Source organism: Sinocyclocheilus grahami, unplaced genomic scaffold, assembly GCF_001515645.1.
Source record: "Sinocyclocheilus grahami isolate Dianchi unplaced genomic scaffold, SAMN03320097.WGS_v1.1 scaffold2.1, whole genome shotgun sequence".
NCBI lineage: Eukaryota > Metazoa > Chordata > Actinopteri > Cypriniformes > Cyprinidae > Sinocyclocheilus > Sinocyclocheilus grahami.
The window spans coordinates 1814569-1840540 of record NW_015505181.1 but is presented as its reverse complement, the minus strand read 5'-3'; the positions used below and the strand labels follow the sequence as shown (position 1 = coordinate 1840540).

Here is a 25972-nt window from a genome sequence, read left to right as displayed (position 1 = left end):
ATGCATGCCATTGCTGATGTTCGCAACTCTTACTTGGAAGATATTTTTATTGCTATATCAGTTTACCCTTCATTGTGTCAGGGGGAATTAGGACACAGTGAAAAAAATAAATAAAAATAAAATTGACACTTTTACATTTATTTAACCTGCAGTATAGCCATTAACCCCTTTCTCCTAATAAAGGAAACTAAATAATTAAATGAGGTTTGGCCATCCTGAAAAAATGGTCCTGGCACTGGTAACTCGCATGCAGACATCAACAAGACTGTCCGCATTCAAATCACACACAACACACTGGTTCAGGCGTTGGAAGGAATGCAAAGTGAATGAGATAGGGGCATAAATGAGTATAAGGAGCTTTAGTTGGGAGATTGTGAGGACAGACTGGAAAAAAAAAGAATGAAGAGAGGAAGAGAGATAGGAAGAGTAGTTTTAAAAGGGTGGTTACAGGTTTACTGCAGGGTAACAGGCAGGTCGTGAAAGCATTCAGCACATTAGCATTCAGCATTGCCATCATGCAACAGCACTGCTAGTTTGCCGGTGTGTTATGTGGCACTCACTGCCTGTAGTAGAAGAGGAAGCAGGGGCGGGCGGCCCAGCAGCCGCAGCAGAGTTGGCGGACAGGGAGGAAGAGGAAATCCCTACATGGGTGGGGCTAGAAACAGTTTTTGCGTCGTTGTGCTGGCTGACCACGGACGGCTGGCGACGCAGGGCCCCAGGCACCGCCGTTTGGCCCGTCTGGAATGTATAAACCACGTCCATCTGCAAAGAACAGGGAGAGGACCGGGGGGGGAGGGGTGGGGGGTGGTACAAACCGAGAAAGGGAGGAAGAAAAGGAAACAGAGAAAGACAAAGACCAAGGGCCAAAAGGAGTGGTTAGAGCAGATATTTGAAAGAGAAAAATAGAACATCCCCTCACCCCACAAATAAAAAGTTTGGTTAGTACAGAGTCCGACAGGAGAAGGGCTGGCACAGGCAGATAAAAAGGAAAGATTTATGTGGAGAAATATTTTTTCCAGGAGAAAGGAAATGCTGTGAAGATGTCCGTGAAAAGAAAGGGAGTACAAAGGAAACTAGCTCTAAGAAGTACTGATGAGTCTGAATCGTACGTGTGCCAATTATTTCTTCCACTAACCATGCATGACAGATATAAAATAGAAATCCTTGAGGATTTTAAAAGTGGGGTGGTGGGACTTTGGGCGAGGGGGAGAGATAAGGAGCTAATTAGTAGATTAGTGTTTTTGCGGTCACTTCACCAGCTCCTAAACTGGAATAAGAGTGAAGGGGTGGGAGAAGGGAAGGAGGAGGAGGATGAGGAGAAGATTGTTTGGCCTCTTTTTCATCTGGGCTTGGAGGGAAGTCTGGTAGAATTAGCAGGGATGGTGATCTGAAACCACAGGGGGTCTGGACGTATCCAGGGCACATAGACATTAAAACTCTCCCTCCCCTTCACACATTACTGTCCAACTGACTGACTTAGAAGACAAAAGAAGATTGTACAATGAAAATGAAAGTACACTATTTAAGACTGTTGAAATTTAGGATAATATGGGAACAATATAGAAGACTGCAAAATTAGAAAAATTTTAAATAAAAAAAAATAAATCAATTAGATTAGAAAAATACTTGTCTTGCCTATTAAAATATCTAAAATCTATGATAAAATACATGATATACTATATACAAAATATAATATATAATCGAAGTAATTTATTTGAAAAGGTTTATTTGCAATGCCATTAGCAAATAGTTCCTAATATTAGAATATAATATATATATAAATAGTCCGCCCCCCCCGCCTTTGTTTTAAGCATAAAACTTAATTGACAAATGAAAAAAGGATTCTTGTTGTAAGGGCTTTTGAAAAATTTGTTAAAAATTATACAGTTATATTAGGGATGCACAATATTATCGGAACGTTATCAGAATCGGCCGATAATGGCTTAAAATGCAAACATGATGCATCTGTTGTGCGATAGTGTCAACAGTGACTAGCACCTGCAGTAGCAACAACAACTGCAGCTTCCCCCGGGACCTAATGACCATCCGCCTTTTATTTATTCAGGGGGCGCTGTTGGCCTACTTCTAATAAAATGAAAGTAAAATACACAAAATCAGAGTATGTTTTGATATTTAAAGGTCAGAAGCTATTGCTTACATGAATAAAAATCACAAACATGACACTTGTACAGATTTATCTATTAATGTGTAATACAAATAATTTTTTTTCAAACAGATTATGAAAACTTAAATACAAGGAGCTCAGATTTTCTGAATTTGTACAACTCTTGCTTTAGACCATCTGCAAATGTTAAATCTACAATTAAAATGTTAAGGTTACCACTGCATCTGTCTGGAATTTTTTTTTGAAGATTTATAGTTATTTTCAAAGCTTTCAATGTACTCTCATTATCAAAGAACTTCATTATTGTTTATTGTTATTATTGTTAAATATTTTCTTTTTTGTTAAAAACTAAACAAAATTATAAATAATTTGTTTATAATCTCTGCACAGGAGAGACTTGGTGTTTCCAAAGAAAAGGAAATATATTAGCATCGGCAATCGGCCAAATGAGTTGAAAAATTGACAAATATCCAATGGGATATCTGCAAAAATCCAATATCGTGCATCCCTAAATTATATACAATTATTCATACAGTGAAACAAATTATTAAATAAAAAATGTTTTTGTTTAATTACTGTTATGCTTAGCGTGATCCCAGACTATTACAGATTATATTATTAAAAAGATCAATTAAAACAGCTGTTTTTTTTTCTGTTATCCTCAAAACAACTTTTGCAAGAACAAGTCATTTAAAGACGATTAGGCTAGATAAAGGGATAACAAAATGTTTTCAACGATGCAATGTAGGCTGTTTATTTCATGTCTCATTCACTTCAAATCTAATTTCTCAAACATATCAATATATTGATCTTTTACTCCAATATATTGATTCATAACACCAAAATGATATGATGAGAGCTGTAACAAAGAACGGAGAAAGAACAAGAACAAAAGAGAAAAGGGTTCAAGATGATCCCATACGGCAACATGAATTCCCCATGACCTGGCACAATACTGAAAGGCAAATTACACATTTCTTAATGATACAAAATGAAAACAAAGCTAAAATTAATATGTTGTTTTCAGAAGTGACAGGAAGCAAATCTAGAGGGATAAATCAGTGCCTGTGGAATACACTGACAGTCTTTGGTGGGTGGTTTACCATAGTGTTTGCTATAGAACATTCTTAATAGGCACAGAACGCCCTCTCAGAATGATCGCCCACCCACACACAGACACTCCTGGAGGATCCAGATAAATACATCTGTGAACCCTCTCACTGAATGCACTCATTGTTCGTAAGCAGCAATAATGTGTCATGTATGAAGGCAATGGTAAGTGAAAGGAGGTCCTCCCACACGGCCTCCATCAATAGAGCTTACAAAAATAAAAAATAAAGTCAGTTCCCAGTCGTTTACTTGTACATCTTCTGATGAAAGCAAGTGAATGTTGCTGTACAGTCCCCAGTTATCTCCAGGCAGTTTGTGCATACAGTCAGAGCGACATGGCTTGCCCCACTGGCATTTCATGAGTGTCATCTCCAGGGCACATGTTGCTTTTCAACCTGGGGCACCTAAGCAGTTCACAAGTCTCTGTTAAGCCTTAAGGGAGATGCTTTTCCACAAATGAACCCATGGAGATGCTTGAAGGCCACTAGGGTGATGTCTACACAAAAACAGCCACCGGCTGTCTAGAATGTTCACTAATAAAGCTGTTTTGAGCAACATACATGGTGTTTGGAGCTTGTTCCAAATTAAAAACAAACCAATGAAATGCTACAAATGATTTTATCCCATTTTTTAGGCAGATCAGAAAATTCTGATGATAATACTGGGCAAAATAGATTGAATACATTAATCCCACTGATTAATGATCTTTTATTTAGCTAAACAAATAATAAATTGTACATTTTTCAAATCTCTTTCTGTATCCATAATTTATTAAATGTTAAGAATTTAAAAATATTAAAAATATAATTCTGACTATGACATAAGGATCAATACAAAATTGCTTGATTTGTATTTTTTTTTAAGTGTAGAAACAAAAAAGTGGCGTAGCAACTGTTCAACAGTAAGATGTCAAAGAGCAAAGACATTTTCTCCAAACAACATCTACAGTGGCAGAGTGGTGTATAGGTCACTGCTGTATTTAAGCCTTTTCTACTCTGTCTTGGGGCATCTGCTGGAAGAGACAGGAAGGAGAGAAGTAGCAAAGAGCAGCATACCTGAGTCTGGATGCGGTTGAGTCCTCTGAACCATAGGATCTGTCCTCTGCGCATCTCCATCTCAGCATGGTCAATTTCATCCGCACCTTCAGTTAGTACCTCCTCGGCGATGTCCTCTTTGGGGATGCCATGACCAGCCTCCTTCAAGAATTTGAGGCGGTGCGTGGGGACAGCAGAGATGAACTGGAGGACGAGAAAAAAAAGTGGAATAGGGTCAAGTGATGGCAACTGTAACTCATCAAATAGTCATTAGCACAGCGGTTGAGATTATGAACGGCTTTCCGAGAACAGGATGCTGAGAATGTGGTGCATAAATGCAGAGTTTTAATGAATCCTTATGGCATTTGACCGCAAGATCTTTTTATGTTTAAAAGCAATAAGGCCTTTTATAATGGCTGAAAATTTTTCTGTACAAACTACACAGAACAAGCTTGTTTTATTACCTGAAAAAATGTTCCCCAATTTTGTGATTAAACTATTCACCAACACATGAATATATACTACAACTTGAGGTTAATAAACTGATCAAGTGACAGAAAATATTTTTTACATAAAAGAAGTTACAAAAGATGTGTATTTCAAATAAATGCTGTTCTTTTTCAACTTTCTTTTCATCACAGAATCCTGGAACTAAAATGTATCACTGTTTCCACAAAAATGTTACGCAGCAAAACCTTTGAAAATAAGAAAATAAGAAATGTTTCTTGAGCACCAAAGCAGCATATTCTGAAGGATCATGTGACACAGAAGACTGAAGTAATGATACTGAAAATTCAGCTTTGCCATCAAAGGAATAATTTATATTTGAAAAAAATATAAAAAAAAGAAAATCGTTATTTTAAATTGTAATAATATTTTACAATTTTACAGTTTTTTTGTACTTTTGATCAAATAAACAGCCTTGGTGAGCAGTACCTGTGTATATGTGGGCAGTAAATTAATTTCAAGTAAATCATATCTTTAGGATAATTCATTTGAATTCATTTAAATCACTGCATGTCATTTTATTTTTGTTTGATACTGAAATATTTAGTTAAATGCTGCTGTTAGTTAATTGTCTTAATTCAATTCTATAAACAAGAGTGTTTTATTAGACATATTTAAATTTATCATTTATCTCTTCAAGTTTACTTCGGTCACTGATTGAAATCCTTTTTTTTTGTGCCAGATGAATAACTGCTCTGATTGAAAATAAATTATGCAGTTTTATATTTCAGAAGACACCCATTTAATGTCATACATTTAATTTAAGTCACCCATGGCTTAAATGCAGATAGGTACTATTTATTAGTAACTTTTCTGGTAGCTAAACAATAATAATAATTTAACCTCTTTAAATAATAAGTAATTTAACCTCTTTAAATTGTTAAGTTACAGTTTCAAAGGAGCTTCCCAACACAGATACACATGCACATACACAAACACAAACACATGAAAGTCTCTATCACCTATAGTAGCTCAAAAATAGCTAGATATTTCTGTGCAATCCCCCCTGTAGGTGCCTCTGTTGATGCTGTTTTATATGAGAGATCACAGAGACAACTTAATACATAGTGGATAGAATGCACGCTGCTTCTCCTCCATGTCTAAGTTCTCAGCATCTGGTTTGTGAGGCTGCACGTGTGTATACGCACAAACAAAAGCTTGCATGCACAAACACCAGCTGAGAAACCCAGTAGGAAATGGCTTATGTGTGATGCAACTGCCAGAAAGAGCAGACAGCTTGCAGCTCTAAAGGCTTTATCTGTACTTGATAACTTCCCCGGCCTTTTGATGACCTAACATGATGCATCAGTCCTGCATATGGAGTTTTATGTGTACTGTAAGCATGGATGTATGGAGGCAGAAGACCTTTCTTGTGCTGCCGGGTTGATGATAAAACTCACAGCTCTCCGTACTCTTTCTGAGCCGAACTTTGAGATGGCGGCAACCGCTCTGGAATTGTGCAGGAAGTAGCCGTCTGCCAGCCTCCCTCGTTCCCTCCTACGGGTTTGAAATCGCACACAGCTTCACCCCCCCCTCCCCTGCCCTCCCAGTGGGATTGAAGAGAGAACTAAAGATGTTCCACATCACCTACGCATGTGCATTCTGCCGTGATGTTTTCATTCTTTCACCACTGAGAAGCTTGTGAATCTCTCTTTCTCATCTGTAAATGCGCTCATGTAACTAACTAGTTGCTTTGAAGTTTTTTTTCCCACTGAGGTACTGATTAGTGATGAATAACAACATTCTGTAAGGATTTGCCTTACCTGGCCCCAAAGCAGCTCACCAACTCCTATGAAGACACACCAGAGCCACTGATCGATGGTGAGGGCCGTGCAAGAGAACGGCTTCCCTCCAAACTGCACTATGATTATCTGTAACAAGGTGTATTCCATTAGTCCAGCAATAAGCCACGAGAGACAGTTACAGCAATTTCAACATGGTTAAGAGATGTTATTTGGATTAATTTAAACCTCTGTAGTTGTGGTGAAAATAGCTGTAATGTACAACCTCGGGTGTATTATTTTTTAAAATACAGTGGTAACAGCTGGTTTTACTGGTTTTAAACACATCAGTGGCTGGTTGCATAAACTGCTCAGACTAGTCGTACAAGTTAGTAGTTTCAATGTTTTTTTAAGATTGGTCTTTTTTTTATATATATATATAAATCGGGCTAATTTGAATTAGAAAAATAAAATAATAAAATATTTACAAAAATGTGAGGGGTGTACTCACTTTTGTGAGATACTGTGTATGTATGTGTATATATATATATATATATATATATATATATATATATATGATACTATCTTCCTAACATTCATTAGAGTTAAAAAAAGAGAGAATTCAGAGAACAAGGCAATGAGCTTTTAGCTTTCATTAATGGCAAGAACAACATTTAACATCAGTCTACAGAGTTGCAATAATGGTCTTAAATTTTAACTACTATATTCACAAAAACTCAAATGCAAATTTTATTAAAATAATATGAATTAAAATTTTGCAAATAAGCATTTTATAAAAGTCATGTCAAGAAATGATTATGCAGAGAGACAAACCTTCAGATCCATTGTCTAATACCGACATTTCATGGTAAAACTTATGGGTGGTTGAGGCAAATTCTAATGCTTTGAATACTGCAAATATAAAGCAATATTATATATATAGTTGCTAAGCAACCATCCATCCCATTTGAGTTTTCATTATAGTTCAAAGTGCCATAAAAAGTAAATAATAATATTAATAATAGTTATTATTATTATTGACATTCATTTGGACTTCATGAATACAGAAGCCTCTTACCAGCAAAGAGAAGAGTAAATGTGATGATAAGTTGGTAAACAGCATGACCCAAGATGTTCTTCATCATAGTCCTGGAAATGAGTGGCTTGTTTCGTCCATAAGGTTTTCTCAGCAGGAGCGCTTCTGTTGGGGGTTCCGTTGCCAGAGCCAAAGAAGCCAGTGTATCCATAATCAGATTTACCCACAACATCTGAACGGCTTTAAGTGGAGAGTCCTGCAGACAAAACAAACTGAAATGAGACTCCACAGAAAGGACATTACTACAGTATTGTCATATGTAACGTAGTTAGGCAGGGACACAATAAGACTGGCTGGCCCATTATTAGCCAAAGTCTGGCACCAGCACTAAATGGCCTCAGTATGTTTCTGTACATATAAAATACTTGGCTGAGATCTGTTATTATGGCACATTATGATGAATTGTCTCCACAATGCCATGTTTAACCACCAAATAATCTTGTGTTTTATACTCCTGAAACCGCAATTTTTTGGTAACATTTTATTTTAAGGTCCAATTCTCACTTTTAACTAGTTGTTTATTAGCATGCATATTACTAGTGTGTTGGCTGTTTATTAGTACTTACAGGCACATACTAATGCCTTATTCTGTATAACCATGTAAGATCCCTTTACCCGACCCATTACCTAAACTGAACAATTACCTTACTGACTATTAATAAGCAGCACATTAGAAGTTTGAGGGAAACTCTTAATTAATAGTGAATATGTGTTCCCTATTCTAAAGTGGTACCTTTTTTTTGTCTTCTGTAATGGTTACTTCTCGAAGACTACATATGCCACATTAAACGTCCAGATATTTAACTTAAAAAGCACATTCTCTCTCTCTCTCTCTTTTAAATTTTGAGACATACAACATTGTGATTTGTCAAGGAAAACTTCAGCTCATTTGTTAAAAAAAAAAAAAAAGTATTTACTACATTTTAATTACAACAAATTTGTCTTAATATCTAATGAAAAAAAAAATCCATTTACAAATTATTTCCAGATATTTATATTTATTTACAGTACCTTTTTTACCTGTACCATCTTGCCTGAATTTTTAATTTTATAAATGACCTGATGCGCTCTACACAGGTCAAAATATGAACATTATTACTCGATTTCCTCCCCTCAAGAAGAAATGGACAGCACCTGAGTTAAATATATGAGTATCACAGCAAAGGGTCTGAATACTTAGGACCATGTGATATTTCAGTTTTTCTTTTTTAATAAATCTGCAAAAATGTCAACAATTCTGTGTTTTTCTGTCAATATGGGGTGCTCTGTGTACATTAATGAGGGGAAAAAATTAACTTAAATGATTTTAGCAAATGGCTGCAATATAACAAAGAGTGAAAAATTTAAGGGGGTCTGAATACTTTCCGTACCCACTGTACATCTTATTTCAAAATACTAAACAATTATATAACGGCATAACTTCCTCAGACCCAGCATATAGATTTAAGTCAAATGATGTAAATTTACCTGTGTGATGCAGGCCCCAGTGAAAGCAACAATCACTGCCACCACATTGACAGTCAACTGAAACTGCAGAAACTTGGAGATGCTGTCGTAGACATTGCGCCCCCACATCACAGCTTTGACGATACTGGTGAAGTTGTCATCGGTAAGGATGATGTCAGAGGCCTCCTTTGCAACATCTGTGCCCGCAATACCCTGTTAGACAAAGAAAGAAACATAAATGCATAAATGTCAGAGCAGTCTACTTCATGAATAACTGGAGATGCAGGTTCATTCTTAGGAATGGAATGGTTCACAATAAAAATAAAGTTGAAAGAGAGAAAAACTAACTACAAATAACATTTTTAATTAGGCATTTTCTTGGTTTAGGATGTGTTTTAAATAAAAACATTTCAGCTGAATACATTTTTGGAGAAACGACCAAAGTGGTAGTTGTGTGGGCGCAAACAGCACAGTAAATTGATGACCCAAATTAAACCATATCTTTGACAGCTTCAGGGTGTCTATTTCTGAAACAATTTACTATGCCCGCCCTCACCATAACCCAATGTCCTAGCACAATTGCAGCAACTACTGCTTTTGAAACAGACACTCCTTGATTTTTAAGAATATATTTTAAAGTGACAAAGTGACGTGACATGTGACCAAGTATGGTGACCCATACTCGGAATTAGTGCTCTGCATTTACCCATCCAAAGTGCACACACACAGCAGTGAACACACACACACCATGAACACACACCAGGAGCAGTGGGCAGCCATTTTTGCTTCGGCGCCCGGGGATCAGTTGGGGGTTCGGTGCCTTGCTCAAGGGCACCTCAGTCGTGGTATTGAAGGTGGGTGAGAGCACTGTACATTCACTCCGCCCACCTACAATCCCTGCCGGTACGAGACTCGAAACCCGCAACCTTTGGGTTATGAGTTTGATTCTCTAACCATTAGGCCACGACTTCCCCCAGTCTTAGCAGACGATGGTTGTGAGTGTGTGAGTGAGAAATATGAATTGCCTGTCTTTAATTCACTCCATATAAAGTGCATTTCTGGAAGCACATATTAATTCATGCTTAAGTTGTGGAGTCATCTAAGCAACAAGCAGGGGTCAACCACTTTTAGCTAGTACAGCATGCTGCGATGATGCCCTGAGGCATTCTGGCTTGGTGCAGAGCAAGAGATACTGGGCAGGGATTAGGATGCAACCTCTGCGGTTATTAAAGAAATGTAAGCTACAGTATAACATTTGCTGCCAAACCCTCATTGAATGAGCCAGACTCTCATCCGGCAACAGTCTCCCATAATAAAAAGACAAAACAGCCATTTTAATAGCTAAACCAAGTGATCTAAAACAGACTAGTCAGAAAAATTAGAGTATATGCACAATATTTTTGAATAAAACCACATTTGTAAGAAAAACAACAGTTGTACAATTATAGGAACACATACAAAAAAGCACATCATTTACCATAGCAAAGCCAACATCCGCTTTTTTAAGGGCAGGACCGTCGTTAGTGCCGTCTCCAGTCACAGCCACCACCTGTCTGGTTTCTCCAACTGTGCTGTCAATGATGCCTGCAAGACAACAATACAGAAACTGCCTCAAGATAAACCAAAATGTATGTGAATATATTGGTTTTCAAACACTTTGTTTTATAATTTTAGCTTAAATAGTGATGTTATCAGTGAAAGAGTGAACTAGAAGCTCACCTAACCATACGTAAAGATCTCACCTTTAACCAGAGTGTGTTTGTCTGTTGGTGAGGAACGAGCCAGAACACGCAGTTTGGGCCAGACCTTGTCAAGACGCTCTTGTTCAACCTAAAGATAAAGGCAACACTGAAATAAGCACTTTACATGTCGACTTAGACATCTGCAGATACAGCTCTGTAGCTCTTTACCTCTCCTTTGTCATTGCGAATCTGCTGGTTGAAGTCTTTGCCTTCCAGGCACAGGAAGTCCTCTCCAGGCTGCAGGATTCCACATTTGGTAGCGATGGCGCGGGCTGTGTTGATGTTGTCTCCAGTGACCATACGGACAGTGATGCCTGCTCGCTGACATTTAGAGATAGCCTCAGGAACCTGCACACCGGAGGAATAGAAGGACCATTATTTGGCTTGATACAAAGCATGTTGAGCAGCCTAGCAACCACTGCCATATCAATTCAGCCACTTCGGTGTTGAATCTGGAGATAAATATATTTGATAATTGAAAAAAATAAAAAATAAATAACAGATCAATGCAAAATAGTCTGGATGTACTTGGATCAAGCTACGTTAGAAAATCCATACCAGAGGATTTCACAATTACTTATCAAGAGTTCAATCTATTTTCCCAGTTGTTCAATAATGGCAAAATCTATGATAAATAAGCAGTTAATAATCTATACTCTGCATTTTTCCATTGTGTATAGCCCTTCTCCACCGTGCTAAAAAAATAAAAAATAAAAAATAAATAAAAACAGGAAAAATATTAGAAAATAATAATAATATGAATATAAAATATTAATTTATATAATAAATAATGTTCACACCACGCATGGCTAGTGTTGTCTGATTCATGAATGACTTAAAAGACTCATCAGGAGCAGTTGTCATTCTAAGGAACTACTCACTGAATCCGTCTGTTTACTATATTAAGATCTCTCTCTCACTTTCACATCTGACAATGTCACAAAAAATTTGTTTTTCTGTAATAAATCATATTTAATGAATGTTTTATATATATTAACAAGGCTGATCCCCGTGGAAAAGAGGTACCCTGCATTCCATTGCCATTATAGACTTCATGGCTGAAAACAAGACAAATTTCTTCCTCCGTGTCACTGCTGGCCTCAGATCAGTGAGAGATGAGGACATTGCAGTCACTCTTGGTGAGGCATCCTGTCAGCTCGTGGTGTGTGAAGCAGTAAGGGGTAGCAAGACTACTTAACACATGAAGAGGCTGGATCCAGAGGTTTTGTGTGTGCATGCTGGAGTCCTATGTAATTATCCCCACCCAGTCTTGTGATAAATCACACCATACTTGTAATTAGAACCAATAAGCTCATTTATTTATAGATAATTAAAAACCTCCCAGTGTTTCCATAGACAGAGACACTGCACAAGAGATGCATGTGGAGAATATGTTGTATGATTTAGAGAAACGTGTGTGCATTAATAAACTCTAGTCTTGACTCTTGTCTTGCCTGCAATAGCAGAAATAAACCAAATAAGCTACAGATGGCTCTGAACATTACTGCAAGAGAGTCATTTTCACTAGGACAAAAACATTCAAGCCCATCTTATCATCGCTACATTGCTCCACGATTTCATTTCAAAGCTGTAAATGGGCTAGCGCCACTATCAGACCAATGCCTTAACATAATATTGCCCTCCGCATCAACTCCAACCGTAAGACAGTCTTTTTTACCAGCTCAAAGCAAGTTTACTGTTAGAGAAACACCTCTGAATGTCAGACAGAATCCAGTATTTAAGACTGGCTTACAAACAGAGCATCTGACTGCATTGTAAATGGAAAGAGGATGACAATTCATTCAACAACAGCAACCGTTCTACACTGCAATTCATTTCCATGAATTTATATTTCCAGAATTTTTTGTTAGTTGGTTTGTGATTACTCGATAAGGATTTTTAAATATAATTTTATATGATATCACAAAAATCAGTTTCTACACAAGGAAATATTTAAGATCACAGCAACTGGGAGAAAAAAAAACTAAAAAAAAATTCCTTAACCCTAAGTTTTTGTTAATTTTCATGACTCAATTACTTCTTAAGCCTTTTTTTAAAATGGAAAATTTCTCTAATAATTCCAGGCTAAAACTTACTGGCTATTCTTTTTGTTCCCCTTGATCTACTCATAATGATGCCAAGCCAGGATGCTTAACAGAAAAAAATAATTGTGGACATATAGAAAGGATGACTTTTAATCACACTGTAGAAGGGAACAGAGATAAAATGGATCAATAAAGCCTGCAGGAAACATCTTAACCTAAATATCAGTCATGCGTTCCATTATAGAATTATATATGCCACCTCATTTGAGGGAAGCTGACGTCAATTCTGCACTGATCCAATATCATAATTAAAAAACAGCACATCGCCTGTCATGTACTTATTTTACCACCTTCAAGGGAATTAGGTCAGTTTGTCCCTCCACCAATGAGGCTATTCCTGTCCACACTTTCACATAGTGTTTGACACTCAGCAAATAACCCATCATCATCACATGATAATCATGGTCAATAATTTTTCATTACATGAAATGTGGCGGGTTGCCCCAGTCGCGACAAGCCGGCCCCCTAATGATTGTCATGTCTCATTATGAACAGAGGCCTGAAGTATACAAATCTCCAGCCCATGTGAAGTGTGTAATTCCTGCACTACGGACAAGCACAACGCTATTAACAAAGAGCAAACTGGACCATTTCTCTCACCTCATGACGAACAGGGTCTTCAATGCCCACAACACAGATGCAGGTCAGGTTATTCAGAATGTCAGCCTCGTTGTCCCAGTCTGGCTCTGTTGTGAATTCCCTCATGGCTATGCAAATGGTCCTTAACCCGTCACAGGCCATTGGCTCGATCACTTTCCGCACCATCTCATCCCGATCTTTGGCCTTGAAGACAAGTGACTGGCCTGAAGCATCAAGGATATGGGAACACCTGACAGAAAAGAGAAAAGTTGAATAATCACTACAAACGGCAATGATTACCATTTTGCTGCAGGAGGAAGATGCAATAGAGGAGAAAATAAAGGGGTCATTTTTCATCATATCATTTTCATATAATTTAATTCCCTTATCCTCCATTTATGAAAAAAAAAGGACCGGAAATTATTTTGCTTTTGTGCCTTTAACAGCAAAAAGTCTGCGGGTATTTTGGGGGCCTGGAGAAGTTTTGACATGCCCTGACATTTGTGCTTTTTTCAGTTGCTTATAAAATTTTAATGTCTAAAGTTTAACACTGTAATCAGCACAAACTGGGCTACAATAACAGGCGATGTGCTGTTTTTGAGAAAACAACGTTTATGCGTGCTTAGTGAAAACTAAAATTTTAAAGTCACTGAAATAAGGCCATAAAACAATTACAGAACATTTGTTCACAAGACTTTTGAGAACTGGATCTTGAAGTCTAGCGTTTTTGCATCAGAATGATGTGAAAATCATTTAGTTTACTCACTCATTCACAGAAAACAATATATTGATTTAAATTTTCCAAGACACTTTTTGTGTAGAAAAGGTACATGCGAGGGGGCGTGAATTGTCATGCATAATGCTGTGATTCACAAAGGCCCGCATAATGAGCTGCATAATGAGCCTTTCAGTCAGGTATGTGACTGAGAGGGAATTGCTACATGAAAGAATAAAAGGAAAATAAATGTATATATTTTTTGTTTGTAGTTTATTTAGAATATATATAACTGTCACATAAAATAACTTGAGATTCACTTGCGATTGCAGTTAAAACAGTTTATTAGAAGAAAAAAAACCAACAACACGAGAGTCAAGATGTCATGGGTGCAACATCCAAAATATCCAGAACAGTGGCAGGAAACTTGAAAAACATTTTGAAGAGACTCATAGGAGTGTGTGCATCACACGGTCTTAGCTGTGGTCCAGGTTCCTGTGCAGGCAGGAATCTCAGAGCCTGTGGAACATGTCAACATTAGTCTCTGTTTTCCATGACCGAGTGGGCTGCTTTGCTTTGGCTCTCTTTGCAACAGGTTCTTTTACACTGTTATTCTCACATCTGAAATAAAAAAGTAAGCATGCGGTTTACACAAACTACATTATTGTGATGTTCACTGATACTAGTACTAATTTATGGAAACAAAGAACACAATTACCACATAGCAAACATATTTTACCATACAGTAAATAAATCAAATGAAAGTAACATCTGTAAAATAGTGAATGCACACTTACTCTAAGATTCTGAATGGAGTTGAAAACTGAACGAGCGTCCCTTTCCTATGAGAGATGCAGGTGAAGGCAAGAGTGGTGTATTCAGTCCTAAAATAATTTTATAAACAATCGTTAGCATTTTTTCCCCACAGTACCTTAGTATAGTATGCATACTTCATGAGAAAACAGAATGCCAATAACAAAGAAACTACATTTTAACACTATCAACCACAAATAATATTACCATATAGTCTAGGCATAATAAAAGTAAAATGACTATACTGTGCACTTACTCAGTATAATTTTCCAGTGAACTCAAAACTGAACGACACTCGTGTGCCTTTCTTGTGCAAGATGCCAGTGATGCAGCCACAGTCCTAAACGAAAATTGAAAGTTTCAAACATTTCAGCATCATTACTCCAGTCTTCAGTGTAACATGTTCCTTCAGAAATCATTCTAATATTCTGATTTGCAGCTCAAAAACATTTATTATTACTATTACTATTATTATTGTTGTTGAAAACAGATTAGTAGAATTTTTCAGGTTCCTTTGATGAATAGAAAGTTCAGTAGAACAGCATTTATCTGAAATAGAAATCTTTTGTAACACTATAAATGTCTTCATCTTCACTTTATCAATTTAAAGCATCCTTGCTAAATAAAAGTATTAATTTCTATAATCTCTTAACCCCAAATAAATAAGTGAGGATATTGATAGCATGTTGATAGAAACTATATTATTACAGTAGCAATCACTAATATTTCCCACGTGATTTTATATCAAAGATGCACATACAGTACAAACAGGACATTCTATATCTGAGAAACTAAATTATTATTGGTAAGCATGTTTGAACATTTGCAGACAGGGTATTTCACAGTAATGATTGGTCTAAACATTCTTAGACATTAATTTTATATCATAGGGGAGTGCGATAGGTTCTTTTACACTGTTATTCTCACATCTGAAATAAAAAAGTAAGCATGCGGTTTACACAAACTACATTATTGTGATGTTCACTGATACTAGTACTAATTTATGGAAACAAAGAACACAATTACCACATAGCAAACATATTTTACCATACAGTAAATAAATCAAATGAAAGTAACATCTGTAAAATAGTGAATGCACACTTACTCTAAGATTCTGAATGGAGTTGAAAACTGAACGAGCGTCCCCTTACTGTAAGAGATGCAGGTGAAGGCAAGAGTGGTGTATTCGGTCCTAAAATAATTTTATAAACAATTGTAATAGCATTTTTTCCCCACAGTACCTTAGTATAGTATGCATACTTCATGAGAAAACAGAATGCCAATAACAAAGAAACTACATTTTAACACTATCAACCACAAATAATATTACCATATAGTCTAGGCATAATAAAAGTAAAATGACTATACTGTGCACTTACTCAGTATAATTTTCCAGTGAACTCAAAACTGAACGACACTCGTGTGCCTTTCTTGTGCAAGATGCCAGTGATGCAGCCACAGTCCTAAACGAAAATTGAAAGTTTCAAACATTTCAGCATCATTACTCCAGTCTTCAGTGTAACATGTTCCTTCAGAAATCATTCTAATATTCTGATTTGCAGCTCAAAAACATTTATTATTACTATTACTATTATTATTGTTGTTGAAAACAGATTAGTAGAATTTTTCAGGTTCCTTTGATGAATAGAAAGTTCAGTAGAACAGCATTTATCTGAAATAGAAATCTTTTGTAACACTATAAATGTCTTCATCTTCACTTTATCAATTTAAAGCATCCTTGCTAAATAAAAGTATTAATTTCTATAATCTCTTAACCCCAAATAAATAAGTGAGGATATTGATAGCATGTTGATAGAAACTATATTATTACAGTAGCAATCACTAATATTTCCCACGTGATTTTATATCAAAGATGCACATACAGTACAAACAGGACATTCTATATCTGAGAAACTAAATTATTATTGGTAAGCATGTTTGAACATTTGCAGACAGGGTATTTCACAGTAATGATTGGTCTAAACATTCTTAGACATTAATTTTATATCATAGGGGAGTGCGATATTGACAAAAAAAATCATATCTCGATATTTTCTGGGATTTTATCGATAACGATAATTAGACGATATTTTGCCGAGTGTGTTATTGTGCTGGTACCTTAAAGACTGCCGAAGACAGCTGACTCCTAATGTTTTTAATATTCTTCATATTCTGTGTGGTGGTCAGTTCATACTGATAGAAATTAATCTTTTCCAATAAGTTTAAACTGATTTTTGCATTTTATGGGCATTTTTACCTTTATAAAGCCATTTTTTCTAAAAGTGTCCATTATCTTTTGAGTCAAATTCTTACATTTAATCAGGGAATTAGAATAATAAGACATTTGGGCTGTTACCAAGCAAATTAAATCAACACAGAAGCTGCATCTGAAGTGACATTTAGATTATTAACACGCATGTATTTTGTTTAATGCAAGACATGAATGCATTTAACCTGCAATTACAAATGCATAAATAATGTTTTGATATATTAAACATAAAACGTTGAATACTGATACTTGAAATGATTTAAAACATGAAAAAAAGGAAAAAAAGAAAAGAAAGAAAAAGCCGAAACTTGTTTATTGAATTCAATGTCACATTTGCAATCACGGTAATTTTTGGAGAAAAACGGCACTCTTCGTGTGAAATTGAATAACTATATGAAGTGGTATAAATACATAAAGTTTCTGCCATCATGTCTTGAATTTGTGATCATTCTAAATGCATAGACTGAATCATGCAGTGAAAGAAAACACACTAAATGCACACACACTAGTCTAGACTTCACGTAATGTATGCGTGCACTCTGTAGGTATGTTTTGAATGGTTTTTGCAAAATATTCGATAATGTCAAATCACACATCGTTAAAACAACAATTACAATATTATCGCAGACGATATATATCGCACACCCCTAATTGTTTATAGTATTGAACATAAAACCATCCTCACGCCGTACATTTAGATGTAATGAAAGGTTGCCTATCATATTTCAAAATGTTGCACTTGATTTCACACATTTTAGTCTGGAATTATAGTTTGTGGAAAGTCCAACTAGTAAATGTGTTCAAGTTTATGTCACAACAACACATTATCTAATGCAAATAAGAAACTTTACTTACTCTGCATGAAAGATCTCCTCTGCTGGCTCCAGCCGCGCTCGCGTTCTGTTTGTGAGGTAAACAAAGCTTTTTCCTCTCAGCCCGTCTTCTGAGGTAAATACAAGGCTTATTCCTCTCTTTTCTTCTTCCAAAAACGAAAAAGTATCCGAGATGAACATGTTGCTGCTTTGTTTACGGCGATGTGGGCGTTTACATGTCGCACGTCTCACGTGGAGATTTGTAATATCAATAGCGCGAGCAGCGCGTGGGTGTGATCTAATTAGAGATAATGAGAACAGACGGGAAAAACTGGACCTGTCGTTGGTTTCATACGGATTACTTTATCACAGAATATTTGTTTTCGGTAAGAGTTACTTCATTTAAGAGTAGACATGTCAAGCTTTCTATAGATATATTTCTCATGTCTGTATGTGAAGTATTCGCTGAGTTTCAGTTCATTTTAGTGACGCGTTTCTAAAAGCAGTTCGTGGAGACAGTGAGGATCACAGCCTGTTTATTTTCTTTATTTTACAAAAGCACATTGTTTTGTTGTTATTATGGCTATACATAAATAAAAGTAGACCCTTTGCAGTTTAAAACGATACCTTATTCTTATCTGTACTTTTAGTTATTTTTAGTTCTTTTAGCGGTCATCAAGAAAATACAAGACAGACCACACCGGTGCGGGCTTCAACCCCAGGGGGTTAAGAAGCTCCCCCTTAATGCTTCAGGTTTGTGACATTAGAAAATCAAAAACTTCAGAACTTTTCACCGTATATCAAACTCCTTTATCTCTAAATATTAAGTAAAATTTTATTCCTTATAATAAGACCCCTTTAAGAGCTTGAGAATAAGTTAATTTAGCATACTTGCGCAGGACAATCTCAGAGGCGCCTTTGCTGTACATCCGGAAGCCTGGACCACTGGTGTTCTTTAGTACAGTGCTCATGCTCTTCCGGGAGGAGTTGAATGTGTAAACCTTATAAAGTTTCTCCTCAGGAACCTCATCTCTAATAGGCTGATAGTCTCTCTTCAGCTCCAACACCAGACCAAGAAGTGCACACTCTGTCTTATTACCCACGTGCCTTGGCAGACCTCCCTCCTTCTCAGAAGGCTATGGGAAAGAAAGATATATAGTAAATAGTAGGCAAGAAAGGTTAAAAAAAGAATAGACTTGATAGTCAATAAAAAAAGTGTCAGTTAATACATTACATATGGCAATTATTTTATCAAATTAATTACATGTAATCACACATATTGATATTTTCTGAGAAAAAAAAAACCCAAATTGAAATAATTGAAACATATTGTGGCAGACAAGTAAAGTACTGAACAGACATAAGAAAAATGGCTGCAAACGTCCATATATTGTTTTATTACACATCTTTGAACATAAGTCTTTCTCTGCCTGACCATAATCCATTTTGCTAATTGTTTGAGTTGTCAATCTGTTTGATGTAGCCTAAGAAGTAGTTCAGACTATTGTCATTTTAGGATTATTTACTGTATATACAAAGTATATAGTACAAAGTATAATAATACTTTGAATTTGAATATTATTTTTACATTAATATCAGTTTTCATTGTAACTTCATTTTTTTGTAATGTTGTGCTTTTGTCTTTTTTATATTCCTGTTTATATTTAATTTATTTTTATTATTTAACGCAATTAAAATGCCTTATGTGAACGGCTCCTTAGTCATTTTGTGCTGTCTGCTCTTGGTAAGTGTGTTTTGGCTGGGGCTTATTGTGGACTTCTAATTTGACAACCCTATAATTAATAAATAAACAGAAAACAAAACAGATCATTCACTCATCTGTATCTCATTTGTGTATGGCTAATTCTTACCAGGATCTTGGTAGTGTAGGCTGAGTTTATGGAGATGCTGTTCACCAGTAGCTCAAGAGTCTCTGGATTAATGGCCTCCGATTCAGGAATGCTTTTATAGTGTGTGTCACCTATGAAAGCCTGCACCACTGTCATGCGATTCATAGTCAGCGTTCCAGTTTTGTCAGAGCAGATGGCAGTGGCATTACCCATGGTCTCACAGGCATCCAGGTGCCTCACCAGGTTGTTGTCTTTCATCATTTTCTGTTGAGGAAAACCAGGAATTAATGTGGTTATACTCAGGGAAAGGAGTGTGCTTTAGCCCCCAAACATAGATTAGCACTAATGTAAAGAATCAAGCAACATTTACTGACTTATACAGGTTTGTGGTGGTAAACTAACCCAGAGGCTCTCACCTTGACGGAATAAGCCAGGGAGATAGTGACAGCTAGAGGCAGCCCCTCAGGCACGGCTACCACCAGCACGGTCACGCCAATAATGAAAAACTTCACAAAGTATTGAATGTAGATTGGAGTGCACTCTGCTGTCCACTCGCGGCCCTGGACGCCAAATGTATCAATGACAAAGAAAAGGATGAGGATGATGACGGTCACAGCAGACATGATGAGACCTGCCGGATGAGAGGGAGTTTCAAATTCAATACGGCACAGAGGGAAACAAAGCCTTCTGACTTTTGTTCATTACAGCAACAGTTGTGGTCTGATGTGCTGCATCTGAATGTTATTTGATTGGGTAACTGTAGGAAGTAGGATAATTAGGTGGAACACAGCCCAAAGGGACAAGCCTGTTTCCATACTGGGTGACACGGTTTCTTTAAACAGTAAGTAAAACAATCCTTGGGAACCAAATTAACTAATTTACGGAAAGGACTTCTGAAAAAAAATTATGTACTTTTGTAAAAGTGAACACATGGCTAATTAGTATAAATATTGTGCTTTAAAGCTGCACATCGTTTGCTATGGCACTCATCTTAGAATCATCAGATGTAGGTAGAGATCAATTGAAAGATTTTTTTCAAAGTTCTACTGATGTTCTACTTCTCCAAAGTTCCAAAATTCTACTTCTCTTTGTTAAAAAAGGCTTAAGTGCACCTTTAAACTAAATACATATAAAGATACAATATCTGCACATTTTAAATTTCAATATCTTCTAGCCTTTTAAACCATATTAAATATCTCAACATGAATTAGGAGCAATGATTTCAACCTAACAGCTGTCAAGTAGATTCAAAATGTGAATCAATCAATGTCAGAGTTTTAGAGAGAACTAATTCACAGAAGTAAAATGACTCAAACCGACCAACTCAAACACCATTTTTGATACTGAAGTTTAAAGCAGAGTTGATAATAAAACACATTTTTACTCTCTTGAAGTATCGCAAAATTGGTCTAATGAGACATTTCTATTAATTCTATATCAACAACAAAAAGCACAATATAAAAACTGTGGGAAAGAGATATTTAACCATTTTAGAGATGGTATATGAGTTTATTGGGCACACTTGACACTCAGTTGTGTTGTCTTCTAACCTGCTTTTCCAATCTGAACAGCTAGTCTGGTCAGCTTGCCCTGCAGGACCGACTTTTCTTTCTTGGTGACGTTGACCTTCTTTTTCTCCTTTTCTTCTTTCTCCTCCTTCTCCTCTGACTCCGCACCTTCCTCACTCTTCAGCGGTTGGATCTCCAAAGCAATGCCATCCTGGGTCTTAGCTGTGGAGGTTGATTTTTAAGGAGTGGTTATGGTAACAAGGGAGGAACATGCCAAAAAAGGATGGAGGGAGATGAGAGGTGGGGGAATGGGGAAAAGGGGAAGAGGGGAGAGAATGGGCAATTCAGTAACAGCTAGAGGGCAAGTCATACAGTGGGTTCCTAGAGAATTATACAGAAGAACCATACCAGAAGCACTTGTTTAATGTTAGTTGACTTTGCTTGAGCGAATCTGGGCAGGTAAAGGGAAAACTAAATTCACAGAGCCATTCCCCGGCAGGTTAAGGTGGGCACGCTGAATTAAGTAGGATCCAAGCAGAACTCAAGCCATTCCAATAAAACTGGACCCTACATTGGCACTGGACAATGAGCTACTCAATACAATTATAAATATTAGGTGTGTACACCTGAAAAAATATTCAAGTTCAACCCATAATCTACTTTTTTTATTTTATAAATTCTCTTAAATTGGCAATGGAAATCTCTTTCTGGTTTGAAGACCGTTTAATTAGCTGATTAGTCTAAACTAAATTTGCCTTTTATTTCTCTTATATGGTCTTACTGTGCCATCATGGCTCCCCTCTGATAGTTGCATATGCTGACGTTCAATTCACTTTTAAAAGCAACTTACTGAACTTGTGCAATATTGTACTAAGATTAACTGTACCAAACTGGAATAGACATAAGGAAATAATACATAAAAATTTTTTTTTTTTTTTAAAAAGGTCGAAGTCGAAGATCCAATTCTGCCACTTTGCTGTGGATAGACATTGATCCCTCACCCCCAATTCCCATTAAGTCTCCATTTTAAAAGATACAAAGAGGCCAAGTAATTTTCATTTTGCAGTTAGCCTATGTATCATCTCAAACATGGTGTGCAACAGGCTGAAACTCTGCAGTGGTGGAGTTTGAGAAACAGTCCAAGAGCCTACCTGACCACCAGTCACAACAAACAACTGACCAGAACTGACAGAGCTGACCAGAACAACCACACATGAATCGGGAATTGATGGACGGACTGACTGTCTGACTGACAACACAAACAGAGGCACGCACGACGAACAAGAGTGATTTACAAACAACAAAATTACAAAATTTACAAAAACGGTCCAAACAGCCAGATAAACAACCACCACGAGAAAAACAAGGACCAAAAGGAAGACGAAAAAGATCAGAGAGATTCTGGTTTATTTTTCCACTCCCAAATGAGAGTGGGGTACCAGAGAAAGAGGGTAAAGGAGAAAGAAAAGGTCAAATTTTGACCAAGAGAAGAGTGTACAAGACAGCATGAAGTCCTGAGCCACACCCTAGAAAGAAGCAACAGTGAGAAAAACAAAGAGCTAAAGTAAAGAAACGGACAGAAACAACAACCCACAGCCGGTCCATATTGCAAGGGTGCAACTCCCACATAAGCCATGCCCCTAAGCATTACTTTCACATCATAAACCATCTATGAAGCTGTGAACACATTGTACTGGGCAATGTGTATCTGCACAAAAGCTCATGGTTGAATAGGAGCAATTAATAAGTCAACATGAGGCCCTGTTCGTAACACACTGTTCTTGCTATATATTTCAGAGTGAAACAGGACATTCAATGATTAAAAAAAAGGCAGGACTTCATTTTATCCATCAGGAATTGATTAGATTGTGAAAAGTGGGTGTTTTGTACAAGATCATACCATGGAGCAAGACCTGAACATGATTAAATCTTCCTAAATAGCTTTTTGGCCATCACTTTAAGACCAGGGGAAGACATTGCATTTACATACTCAGTGTTAAACCAATACCAGCTTGTGTAAGTGTTTGTGTGCTTGAGACCAAGGGCAAAAGGAAGGAGATCTGTGCAGACAAAATGAGCAGCTCTGTCTGGAGCAGATGCTCAGTCCCTGAGCGCTACAGGGGGTGGGGCAGGGGAGGGGTTGTTGGGGTCAGCCAAGGCAGAGTGGGCACACTCTGAAACACAGTACAAATGTTCGCAGATGACCCGGCCAGGCACACAGAGAAAGTTTGCCTTCTGAAAAGGAGAGACATCTAAAATGTCACATTAATGAAAAATTAGATCTACAGAAGTCAAATTGATACATGCAATCATTAGGGTTGCCAATGATAACATGTTCACGTATGATATTAAACAATACGTTTAAGGTTTAAGTTTATCAAATCCAGTCCTTTAAACAAAAGGCATTTGAAGTTTTTATGGTGGAAATTAAATATCAAAGTATGGCCGCCAAAATATTATCTACGAGCAGAAAACATTGCATATAATAGGGATGAGTAGGATGGTCGACTAGTTGTCCAACCATGAATTACTCTAGTCACCGACTTTGTTCATCTAGACAAAAAAAAGCAATTTTTTCCATTGTTGCAATGCATCTCTCACTATGGCATAAAAAAAGAAAACTTTTATAAATAATATTCTTGCCTTAAAAAAAAGGAAGTGAACATTGACATTTGAGAAAATTATTTTTTTTAAGTATATATTCATTTCAGAAAAATGTAAGAATGACGTAAAAAAAACATTTAACAAATTTTAGATTAATCTTGATTATTTATAGCAACTGACAAACTTTGTATAAAGAGGAGCTGCGGACTTGCAAAGTCTTCTGGCTGCTTAGTGCCGTTTCCAGCAGGTGAGAGTTGCACCCTTTGATAGGTAAAGCGAGGCAAGAAGCTCCCCTGGGCTCAGCAGGAAGGGGTAAGCAACAGCAAGAAAGACAGAGAGAGAAAGTGAGCAAGTGAGTGAGTGGGACTGACACGAGACTCCGAGACTTGCTGCTGAATGGGGAGGGGGGAGGAGGAGAGGGGAGAGGGAGTGGGTAAGGTTACCTTTGTTGCGATTTTCGGGGGGTCCTTGTTTTTTACCTGTTTAAAACGAGAGAGAGAGGGCGGAGGGCTGATATTACATGGCTAAAAGTAAATAAACCAAAGACAGAAGAAGAAAAGAAAGAAACACAATAACAAAAGAATAAAAACTAGATAAGTAACACTACATTACATGAGTATATGTGGGATTGGATGTGTCATCTATAGAAAAAGACAAGGACTTGAGGGGCTTTATGCAGGGTACACTGACGGCTCGGTCATTGTTTTTGACTGTGGCATACAGCTGACAAAACCTCATTACAATTTAGCGGTTTCATAAATTTCCAATTTTTTGTTCACTTGCATCACAAACTGTGATAATGCCAACAGGGTTTGGCTGAAACCAAAAAGCAGGTCTCTCAATTTTCATTGGCAAACACATTCGACAAAGATATTTTTGGAACATGAGGGAAAAGGGAAAATTACGACAATTATCTAACTAAAAGACGATGACTGAATTGTCATTCTAACAAAAATCAAGGAATCTAAATATTCAAAGTTTCAGAGCTGCTCTTGGCTTTTTAGAGCTGCTCTTTTAGCAGTGAGACAGCAAACCATTTAGACCAGTCTGACTGTTGAATTACAACCCAACAAATAGGAACATTAAAGAGACACTGTGAGCTGACAGCAGGTGTTTTTTTTTTTGACATACCCTGGAGGACCAGTGCATGCAGTAAGGACATACTGCACGCTGAATTGGAGATGGAATAACATGACAGGTATGACTGTTTCTTTGACTGTTCAATTATCATAACCATCTCAGTGTTATGAGTGTAATGTTTACAAAAATTTTTTTTTTCTTTTAAATAATACATTTAGCCAATTAGAAATAACTAGATCAAATTCAGCTAACTGAAACATTTAGAAAAACTAAATATTTAAGATAAAAGAGTTAGTACAATGGAAAGTGACTCAAGGGACATTGTACGTCTTCACTGACATACTGTGATTATTCCCCAAATAAATGGCAAATTTCAACCTTCAGAGCAACTGGCGTTTTGGGGGAGGAAGACAATTCAGCAAATCATATAAATAGCTCTTACCTCTGGCAGGCTGATGGTAGGTAACCTCCCAAACAGAGAGGTAGACTGTTTACTCACTCAAAGAGAGAGGGAGTTATCCAAATGAGAATGAAAGTATGTTAGTTTCTCACCTTTCTTCACCTTCTTCTTCTCCTCATCACTGGCGCCCAAAAGGGTGAAAATGATTCCAGTCTGAGAATTCAGGCCCACGGCACTGACCACCATTCGGCCAGATCCCTCCATCACGTGAGTTCCTGTTAGAAAGCAAAAGAAAAGCCTTCACGATACCAGTAGATACCAGTCAATACCAATATCATTGAAATTTCATTATTTTGATAGCAATTTCAATATCATAGCAACAACTAGCATAACAAAAACTGACATTTTTTTTAATTGTTAAATATTAACAAACATTAACTAAATAATCTATATATT

The 25972-nt window shown here is 36.9% G+C and overlaps 1 protein-coding gene across 1 annotated transcript in view; it reads right to left on the bottom strand.

Annotated features, from left to right (window-relative positions):
• Positions 1 to 25972, bottom strand: part of LOC107553225 (plasma membrane calcium-transporting ATPase 1-like) — a 157055-nt gene that overhangs the window by 8819 nt on the left and 122264 nt on the right. Inside the window, exons 15-29 of the mRNA XM_016235425.1 lie at positions 25669 to 25791; positions 24480 to 24515; positions 21475 to 21654; positions 20341 to 20555; positions 19946 to 20188; positions 18966 to 19210; positions 13487 to 13715; positions 10950 to 11129; positions 10782 to 10869; positions 10517 to 10623; positions 9061 to 9252; positions 7563 to 7789; positions 6810 to 6864; positions 6540 to 6647; positions 4291 to 4473 (exon numbers count right to left, since the gene is read on the bottom strand). Coding sequence (XP_016090911.1) covers positions 4291 to 4473; positions 6540 to 6647; positions 6810 to 6864; positions 7563 to 7789; positions 9061 to 9252; positions 10517 to 10623; positions 10782 to 10869; positions 10950 to 11129; positions 13487 to 13715; positions 18966 to 19210; positions 19946 to 20188; positions 20341 to 20555; positions 21475 to 21654; positions 24480 to 24515; positions 25669 to 25791 — 2411 coding nt within the window. The remainder of the gene's footprint in view (positions 1 to 4290; positions 4474 to 6539; positions 6648 to 6809; positions 6865 to 7562; positions 7790 to 9060; positions 9253 to 10516; positions 10624 to 10781; positions 10870 to 10949; positions 11130 to 13486; positions 13716 to 18965; positions 19211 to 19945; positions 20189 to 20340; positions 20556 to 21474; positions 21655 to 24479; positions 24516 to 25668; positions 25792 to 25972) is intronic.